Genomic DNA, 10157 nt, shown 5'->3' with positions numbered 1-10157 from the left:
GGGGCCCTCAGCCCTTCCCTTCCGCGGGCGCTCCACCAACCATTGCCAACCAGCCGCGGGCCCTGGGGAGGGCGGAGCGCCTACCTGGATGCAGTTGATGACGAAGGCGTGGCCGCGGAACACCCTCCGCAGCGCTCCGGACTGGGCGTCGAAGGCGCGCGCGCGGGCGTCCCCGCTGCCGGTGAACACTGTGAACACACGGGGCCGCTGGCCTCGAGCCCTCGTCCCCTCCGGGCTCTGCGGGGCGGGGCGCGGGGGGCGTGGACGGGCAGGGGGACGGAGAGTGACGGAGACCCTCTCCCAGCCCCGTCCGCTCGCCTCCCAGGGATGTCGTAATTGCAAACAGCCCAAGCCCCTTGAAAGGAAGGAGGTGGCACCTTCACTATCTTTAGTACGGCTCCCTCAAGGTCAGCGTGGGGAGCCGGGGTCCCGGGCGCCCCATGTGGACCGCAGCCGGCTCTGCAGGGCTGAGGCGGCCCACCGCCCTTGGGCTTCGGGTCAGCCTGCCCTGTCCTGTTGAGACAGAAATGGCTGTCCCACCTGAGTTTCTGATTTAAGGAGGTCTGCGGTGGGGCCTGAGAACCCTCCAGGCTAGCCAGCTTCAGGTGATGCTGGTCGTGGTTAGGGACCCCACTGAGAGCACTAGCCAGAGGACAAGCACTCCCTTGTCCACTTACTACCTTAGCCTGGGCTCTCCCGGCAGCTGACCTTGACACTAGCATTTGAATGCAAATAGTTCATCTGGCAGGGCATTCCAAGATGTGGGGAGAGAAACAGGAAGGACTCCCCGTGCAGGTGTGTTAGTGAGCAGGTAGGTGACTGCTGGGCTGCCTGAAAGAAGGGGTGGCCCGTGTCTGAGATGTCCCACCTGGGGACAAGGGCGCTGGGCTCCTTTTCCATCAACTCCTAGTCGTCCTCGGCCAGAGGACCTCAGGCTGCATCAGGAAGTGCCCCTGAGTGTGGTACCCAGACCACCTGCTCCAGCCACCCAGCAGCCTGAGTGAGCCGCAGGAAGCACCCTCGGGGGCTCCGTGTTCTTGGACTGTCTATTCCTTATCCCGCGTCCTGGGTCACCTGCCATTCCGTTTTTCTGCTAAAGCTACCAGTGAATGTGGGCTTGAAAGGGAAGTTTTGTTTGCCGGCCTTTTCAGTTCCTTTCCCGCCGCCCCTTCCACCAATGCAGGTAGTTACTGGGCATCCTGAGTGTGGGAAGAGGGCCTGGAATTTGGTCTGATTATCCTGCAGCCTGATGGCAAAGACCAACGGCCAAGTTACTTAACAGCCGGCAGCGAGCAAGTAGGGTCTGTGGCATCTGCTGCAGCGGCAGGTTTCATTCCAGCTGCTGCCACAGGGAGGCGCTCTGGGCAACGTTCTTTTCTGTAAATTAGAGACTGGCAGGAGCACAGCAATAATCACACTTCGAGCCCTGGACACAGAAACAGGGGGGCGGGAAAAATCATCTTTGTGCATCAGACACCTAAGTCCTGAGGGCATCTTGGGCACTATTTTTGGAAATCCGTTCTATCTTCATCTAACACCTGTGCTGTGAAGTCCACTTGAATTTTCCACTGTGACTCCTCCTCCAGCCCAGTCTGCTCCCTCATCCCTGCGCTGGAAGGACGGTTCTCAGGCTCAGCTCCCCGTGGGGCTGGCTTCTGGCTGCTGCTGCTGCTGCTGTGTGTGTGTGTGTGTGAGAGAGAGAGAGAGAGAGAGAGAATAACTGGGAAAAGGAGGGTGCTGATGGGAAAATATAACATTGGGGATCGTTTTAGGAAAGAAATATCCAGGAGCGTGGGGCCCCGCTCCCATCTAGGAGTGGTCAGGTTGTGCGTTGTGCTTTCCCAGCACGATGCCTGTCTTCTGGGTGTAAACATGGCAAGCCTCTTGGAGAGAGCCAGGAAAGCCCAGATGTGAGAGTTTGAGATCTGCGGGACAGAGTGCTTGCTGACTACCCAGTAAGCCACTCTACGCTTCTTTTCTTCCAAAATAACCCTGATTAGTCCTGGCAGCAGTATCCCCAGGAAGAGGTTTTATTATTCCATCTCTTTTATAGGCAGTGGTCAGAGAGATGTATGCAGAAGTCTTTGGGTGGAATTTCCAGAAAAGATCTTTAAAGGGGTCTACTCATCTAGAAGATATATCCTTTTGCCCTTTCCTCCTCTTCTTCCCACTTGCCTAAAACATGATGGCTGGCACACCAGCAGCTCTCTTGAACCACGAAGTCCCCCCTTAAAGATAGATGATACGTACTAAGGATGATGAAGCAAAGTGAAGAAAGGAAACTGGGTGTCTAACAACTTGTGAAGCCATCCATTTCAGCCTAGATCACCAGTCTCTAAAATTCTTCTACATGAGGGAAGAATAAACCACTATCTCATTTAAATTCCCTGTTATCTGGATTTTCTCTTATCTGTAGTCAAACCTAATGTCAAGTGAAGCTAAACCCATGTGCCCCTCAAGTCTGGCAGGAGTTAAGCAGTGTCACTGTCTCCCTCAGGAATTTGAATGTGCCCTTAAGATCCGCTCTTAACCTGAGGTTCTCTGAACACGCAGGTCGCTGTACATCCTGGTGGGCAAAGGTGGGGAGAGGCCCCCACACGCTTATTTGGAACTTCTTTGGCTGGAGGAACAAACATGCGCAAAAGAGGCACAGCTGCCGCTCCTGGCCGCCACCCAAACTGAGCTACAGCCGAGGCTCGAGGAGGGTAGAGTGGAGTCAGCGGAAGCAGAGAGGCCTGGATGAGAGCGGACGTGCCGGGGGGTGAGGCGTGACGGGACAGGCAGGCCGGGGCTCTGGGGAGCATGGGGTCACTTACAGGTGCCCGCGTGGTACTTGAGGGCGCTCACGCTGTGTCTGTGGGCCGTGAACGTGCGCACGCGCTCGCCGGTGTCTGCCAGCCAGCACTTGACCGTCCTGTCGGCGCTGCCCGAGTACACGTGCCGGTTTACCAGCTGCGGGCAGGGGGAGGGGGGAGGTTGGCACCGGACACAGCAGGCCAGCTCAGAAGCCCCTCCAAACCTCTGTGTGTAAGCGGGGAGGGGCACGTGCAGGTCTGGAGAAACTGGACGAGCCAGAAATGCCCCTGCCCGGGGGTCCCACCCGCTCGCCCACTCTGGTGCCCGAGGTCATGCTGCCCACCCCCCACCTCCTCTGCAGGGCAGTGGGGGTCAGGCGGGCTTGCAGGCATCAGACAGACCGAGCTGCAGAGCCTCTCTGGCCCTTGGCCCTTTGCCAAGTCACTGACTCTGCTCTTAGCCGCTTCACCCACAGTGAGGACCAAGCCAGCCCCTTCCTCATGGGGCTCAGACCCAACCACACAGCACTCAGCACCCTAACTGCAGGGGCCAGGAAATGTCGGCTGCCGCTGCGGGCATTACCACCAGGCGTTTCTCGTTAGCAGTTTCCTACTGAAGAACAGCCTGGCCCCCGGAAAGGTCATGGGAATCCACCTGTAGCTACTGTAGGTCCCAGGATTGTCCCAGCTGAGAAAACGGCTCCCAGGGCAGGGCGTTCACACTAGACTTCCGCTCCAGGGAGGGCACGCGGGAGAGAGAAAGGTCTAGAAATAACCTGACTGGCTGTGGCATGTGTGAGGTAGCCCTCTGCTGGGACCAGAGCTGGACACCCAGGGGCCATCACGGGGTCCTGGCCCCCGCCTTTGGAGACAGGCTTCCCCAGTTCCCGTGTGTCCCCCGCCCCCTCCGCTGGAGTGGCATTCACACCCCTGGTGGGTGCTGCAGGAGGTGAGGAATGGGCTGGGGAGACAAGGGCAGGGGGGCATGAGGAGGCGCCGGCGGGTGGGTCCCCAGCTGCCATTAGCTGGCTATGGCACCAGGTCTCCTCCACTTGGCAGAGCCCAGGAGGATGGGGGCCAGGCGACAAGCCCTGGAGAGAGCCAGGGATTGCACTGCTGGGGCCTGGAACCCCTGGAGGCTTAGGGAAGAGGAGGCCCTTCTCCAGGGGCAATGGGTGGTGGGCGGAGCACACGCTCCTGACTTTGCCACAACCCACTCCTGACTCAGTGGCCCCTTATTATCTCCTAGTTTAAATCCCAAAGGATAGGACTCTGGCCCACCTCCTCTTCCCACCCCAGCCGCCGCACAGGTCAGACTTGGCCTTGGGCAAGTCGCTAAGACAGAGGCTTTGGGGGTTTCCTGTGGACCAAGTGGGCGACCAGCCTGGCCTGTGCCTCCCAGGCCCTGCCCTGCAGTCCTACTGGGGTTATGACCAGCCCAGCCAACGGAGCCTGGCTTCTGGCTTCTCTTACTGGCGTCCACTCAACCAGGACAGGGCCAAGGTGACATCCGCCTGCCTGAGCGCTCTAGCAGGATCCAGAACCTCACCCGAGTCCTCCCTCCGTCTGTGCCACCACTGATGGCGGCAGGGCTCCTGCTTGGTGCCCCCACCTGCTCCTGGCCTTTCGGGGGCCCCCCCGAGCCCTGTACATAGAGTTTGGGATGTGGCCGGCTTCCCCAGGCCCCTGTGTCCTCACTGTCCCTAGAGGACCCTGGACATACACCGTCTTCCCCTTTACAAGTCCTCTCTGCACGGGAGGTGCCCCCAAGCGGACCCCCCTCATTCTTTATGGGAGATCCGCCCTCCAGGGCCCCTCCTCACGCTGCCCAGCACCATCTGCCTCCTGCCCCCCAAGCCTATTGCCACTGGCCCCCGTGTTTCCTGACTGTACCCCCCACCCCCGCTGTGTCCCTCCCAGAGGCAGCCCCAGACCTCCAGTGATCACACTCTCCAGACTTCCCACTGGGACTCCCAGACCTCTCAAGGGGAGCGTGTGAGGCAGAGACCCCAGTGGTGCATCTGAGCCCCATGGCCTCCACACCTCTGCCCTCTCCAGTCCACAAAGGAGGCACGGAGGGTCCACAGCGGCTGCGGCAAAGGGAGGACGCCTCCTGCTCAAAGCAGGGGTCCTGATGATGCAGGGCCTGGCGCATGTGCCCCAGAACCAGCAAGCAGGGACTTCCCTGGTGTTGCATGGGCAACATGCATGGGCATCCGCCTGCCAATGCAGGGCACACGGATTTGATCCCTGGTCTGGGAAGGTTCCACTTGCCATGGAGCAACTAAGCCCATCAGTTCAGTTCAGTCGCTCAGTCGTGTCCAACTCTTTGCGACCCATGGACTGCAGCACGCCAGGCCTCCCTGTCCATCACCAACTCCCGGAGCTTGCTTAAACTCATGTCCATCAAGTCGGTGATGCCATCCAACCATCTCATCCTCTGTCGTCCCCTTCTCCTCTAACTAAGCCCATAAGCAACAACTCCTGAGCCCTCTTGCCCTAGAGCCTGTGCCCCGCAACAAGAGAAGCCACTGCAATGAGGCCCGTGCACTGCAACGGAAGAGTAGCCCCTGCTCACCGCAGTGAGAGAAAGCCGGAGCATCAAAGACCCAACTGAAAATAAACACATGATTAATTAAAGAAAAAAAAAGAAAGAAAGCACCAAGCAGCACACTTTCAAAGCACAAACCCCAAGCCCAGAGGCTGACAAGCTGGCGGACGCCTCACGGCTCGCCTGGGCTGGTTTCCTGAAAGGACCCCCGGGGGGCAGCAGGGGAGACCAGGGAGGCTCCAGGCAGACGGAGACAGCAGGAGGGACCTGACAGGGCGAGTCTCAAGGGCCGGTCTCGCAAGACTCCCGGCGGCCAAGGCAGCTCCGAGGGACAGGACCTGGGGCCGTCTCCCTGCAGGGTGATCGCCCAAATGGAGGGCAGCTCGAGGCCCGCAGGCCTGGGGGTCCGCACCCATGGCCCTGGGTGGGGGAGCAGGCCTCACCCTCGCCTCGGCTCATGACAGGCCTTGTACCGGAGCAGCGGGAGAGAATCCCCTGGGCCAGGCGGTGCACAGGGCCAGGTGCAGAGCATCGTGTGACCCTGACACGCCCTGAAAAGCTGCTCATTAAAAGCCCAGGTTACACGTTCAGTCCTGGGTTCAAATCCTGCCTCTACCCCTACCGGCTGGGAGACCCTGGGCAAGTTGCTTAACCCGCGCTGAGCTTCCGTCTCCTCGTGTACCAAATGAGAAAAATTAACCTCCATCGTGAGTATCAATTCAATCATGTCGGCAGCCTGGTCGAACCTAGGGGCTGGAAAGTACACCTAAAAGGCAACAGCAACCTCTGCCCCCAAACACCCCCCTACCCAGGGGCTTTTGCAGAAAAAGAACGGAGCGCCCCCAACGACGCCACGGACGGTCAGGCAGGCACCCCACCGCCCTTGGACTGCCCCACACTCGACCGCACCTTTCCTGTCCCTGTCTGGCTGTCTTTGAAATATTTCTTTAAAAAGACATGAAGTATTGTGATCCATTTTGTACACTTTTGTGTGTATTACATTTTAAAAAGTTAAATGTAAAAAAAACAAAGTATTTCAAAAAGGTATCAATTAAGCATGACAGAGTGTTAATACCTCATTTCAAGAGGCGGCTACATAGAGTCTGTCCTAGTGTCTGCTACGCTTCATGGTTCAAATGTTTCACAACAAAAAATGTAAAAAGCATAACATATGAAGGGACAGGAAAGATTCTCCACTTTCTCTTTCTTCACAAGGACCACCTGCCCGAGCCCAGACCCTGGGAGCTTCTGGGAAGAGTGGGGGTAAGGGAGCAGGGCCCCTTGGTGGTCAGCGGGCTTGACCTTGAATTTGCTACCTGGAGGTGAGCCCTGGCCTCTGCTCTGGCCCACCTTCTCCACAGGAGGCCCGTGCACACCTGGCTCCACCCTGACCTGGCTTCTGGAACCCTCTGGGGCTGGCTTGCTTGACCCTGGATACACGTCCCCTAGTGAAGGGGAAAGGCAGAGGCCCCACGGGGCTTGGCCGATTTCTCGGGCCCCCCTTCTGCTCCCAGAAAGTTCCGAGTGGGCTGCAGGTGGAGGATGCTACGGTGGGTACCATATCCATGCAGGCCCATGGCTCAGAGGCAGGTTCATCTGTTCTCCTAGCCTCTGAAAAGGCGGCCCACAAGTTTATCTCCACACACAGAAGGACCTGACCAGGCACAGTGTACACAGGGCAGCCCCCCAGGGGGCTAGACTCCAATAAAAAAAAATTTTTTTTTTATTAAAAAAGATACCAGGCAGCCAACTCTCAGCTCAGCACCCACGGCCCCATCACCAGTCTCCCTCAAGCAGGATCTGAGTTAGAAAGACACCATTTGTGTTAACACAACCAAAGACACATGGCCACTCTGGGGTTCACCAGGGTCAGAGGTCATTCTGTCCAAGCACAGTGGAGACCTTCTCTACTCCACTGGTCCTGGGGTCCCAGGGCTGCCCTTCACCCCCAGAACCCAAAATTGGGCCTCCTGGCCCGGCTCTCCAGGGGACGGCCGCATGCCGCTTCCTGACACCTCGAGCACACCCCATCGCTGCCCTGGTGGCTCCTAGAGCCTCCGTGTCACCAAGCCCTGGACCCCAACCTGCTCATCTCGGGTGTGGGAACCGGCCTGGAGAAGGGAAGAGGCCGTGGCCACAACCAGGACCAGGAACACCCAGACCCTGATATTTCGACAGAGGGAGGGACCACATCCAGCAGATGTGCTCACTGAGCGTGGCCAGCGCATCCCCAGAGGCTCCAGAGCAAGTATCACGGGCTAACGGGTGTCAAGAACAGGCTCCATGGCAGGCACCGTGTCTGCGTCAACTCAGGAAGTCCTCACGACCGCTGAGGGGAGGCACAGCTCCTGGTCCGGGATCCCTGATCCAGATCACAGGGCCCGAGGTGTTTCGGGAGCTTTTGGACTCGAGGAACACACGCATGCTTCCACAGCAAAGTATATGCGTGCATTCCCAGGAAGTGGGATGAGCTGACCCACCACCAGTCTCCTGTCTGTTCAGGCCAGGCTTTGCCGCCAAGCGAGTTTTGATGCCCGGGCTAAGGAAAAAACTTCATTTCTTTTGGGAACTTCTGGATTTAGGAATTATGGACCACAATTGGGCTTCCCAGGTGGCTCAGCGGGTAAAGAATACACCTGCAATGCAGGAGACGCGGGCAGACGCAAGTTCAAGCCCCAGGCCAGGAAGATCCCCTGGAGGAGGGCATGGCAACCCCCTCCAGTGTTCTTGCCTGGAGAATCCCATGGATAGGGGAGCCTGATGGGCTACAGTCCATGGGGTCTCAAAGAGTTGGACATGACTGAAGTGACTGAGCACGCACGGAGAGACCACAGTTTGTGGGTAGACCTGATCCTCATCTCACAAGGAAGGAAACAAAAATTCACGTGTGAACAACAGCCCTCACCCTGTTCCTGTGAATGTGATGTATTTGGAAACAGGTCTCTAAAGAGGCAATTAGGACCTGCTGGTGGTCCAGTGGTTGGGGCTCCAGGCTTCCATGGCAGGGGACGCAAGTTTGACCTCTGATTGGGGGACTAGAATCCCACACATCACGGGGCATGGCCAAGATAGATGTAAGAATAAAAAAAGTGCCCTGAACATTTATTGGAAGGACTGATGCTGAAACTCCAATACTTTGGCCACCTGATGCGAAGAGCCATCTCACTGGAAAAGACCCCAATGCTGGGAAAGACTGAAGGCAGGAGAAGGGGACGATAGAGGGTGAGATGGTTGGATGGCATCACAGACTCAATGGACATGAGTTTCAGCCAGCTCTGGGAGATGGTGAGGGACAGGGAAGCCTGGTGTGCTGCAGTCCATGGGGTTGCAAAGAGTCAGACACGACTGAGCAACTGGACAACAACAACTTTAAAAGAGGTAATTAAGCTAAAATGAGGGCACTAGGGTGGAACCTCATCCAGTGTGATGAGTGTCCTTACAAGAGGAAATGCGGATGCAGAGGGAAGACCACATGAGGATACAGAAGGGCCATCTACAAGCGGGGGAGAGAGGCCTCGGAAGAAACCGACCCTGCTCACACCTTGATCTTGGACTTCCAGCCTCCAGAGCGGTGAGCCAACCAGTTTCAGTTGTTCCACCTGCCCCATCTGCGGTTACTTTGTTACACAGCCTGAGCTGACTGGTACACAGGGTGGGCAGCCGCTCTGAGCCTGACCCAGGGAAGGTGCCGGGGGGCCCCCAGCAGTCAGGCAGGTCTCACCTCCAGACAGATGACGGAGCCCTGGTGCTCCCGGAACACGCGCAGCTGCTGGCCGCTCAGGATGTCCCAGGCGCGGACGGTGGCATCCGTGCTGCCTGTCACCAGGAGGCCCCCGGCCACCGCCTCCTCCACGCAGGGGGCCCCAGCGTAGGCCAGGGTCAGCACACAGTTGCGGTGACCCCGGAACTCCCGGGCCACCTGCCCCCTGTCCACGCTCCAGGCGCGGGCCGTCCGGTCATAGGAGCTGCTGAAGAGCTGGTTGTCAGCGACCAGGATCCTGGTGGTGAGACGGGAAGGGTCAGGGGTCAGGCAGCAAAGGGCTGCCCAGCAGGCCGGCACGGGGTCCCCTGTGACTGGTGACTGACGTGTTCAATGAGCCCAGGAGATGGATGAGAAACTGGAAATGCTCCCAGCGATTGGCAGACACGAATTGGAGAAAAACCTCAAGGCCAAGGAATCTCAAACCCCCTTTTCAAGGGACAGTGAGGCGGCTGGGGGAGGCCATGGGGGAGCAGAGCCTCCCAAGCAGTAAATATTCCCGATTCTTACTCCCGTTCTGATGTACGCTAAGCATTTCTCCGCAGAAAATACACTACAACTCTGTGTGTAACTTCACAGGGCATGAGAGCGGACCCTAATTTACACACTCACCCCCAGAGGCAGCTGCCTGAAGCTGGAATGGGGTGTGTCATCTATGTGGGGACAGAGGAGTCAGGACCCCCCACCACAGAGTCAGAGGAACCTTGTGATCCCTCTTTTTTTTAAAGTTTATTTATGTATTGGCTGTGGTCAACACGGGACTGCCAGGGAAGTCCCCAGGCGAGACCTTTTGAAAGAGAGGGCATGAGATGATTAGCCTGCATACCTGACAGGAGGCCCCCACCTGCTGCAACTGAGAAAAGCCTGCAGCAACGGAAGACTCGGCACAGCCAATACATAAATAAACTTTAAAAAAAAGAGGGAGCACGGTTCCATCCCCGGTCAGGGAACTGAGATCCCGCGTGCTGTGCCGTGCTGCCAAAAAATGTAAACGTTAAAACCATAAAAAGGTCTCACCTGTGAGCCGAGCACAGGCAGGGGGGGGGAGGGG

The 10157-nt window shown here is 57.8% G+C and overlaps 1 protein-coding gene across 2 annotated transcripts in view; it reads right to left on the bottom strand.

Annotated features, from left to right (window-relative positions):
• WDR86 (WD repeat domain 86) overlaps positions 1–10157 on the bottom strand; it is a 38986-nt gene that overhangs the window by 14511 nt on the left and 14318 nt on the right. The window contains exons 3-6 of one of the 2 annotated variants that reach the window (XR_826820.1): positions 9068–9344; positions 2817–2952; positions 378–1674; positions 144–188 (exon numbers count right to left, since the gene is read on the bottom strand). Coding sequence is in view for 1 of the 2 variants with exons in the window: in XM_010857237.1 (XP_010855539.1) it covers positions 85–188; positions 2817–2952; positions 9068–9344 (517 nt within the window). In the remaining variant the exon portion in view is untranslated. Of the gene's footprint in view, positions 1–84; positions 189–377; positions 1675–2816; positions 2953–9067; positions 9345–10157 lie in introns of those variants that run through there. The other variant, XM_010857237.1, reaches the window with a different exon arrangement.

Source organism: Bison bison, unplaced genomic scaffold, assembly GCF_000754665.1.
Source record: "Bison bison bison isolate TAMUID 2011002044 unplaced genomic scaffold, Bison_UMD1.0 scf7180017864379, whole genome shotgun sequence".
NCBI lineage: Eukaryota > Metazoa > Chordata > Mammalia > Artiodactyla > Bovidae > Bison > Bison bison.
The sequence above is the reverse complement of the archived record's forward strand: the minus strand, read 5'-3'. Positions and strand labels throughout refer to the sequence as shown.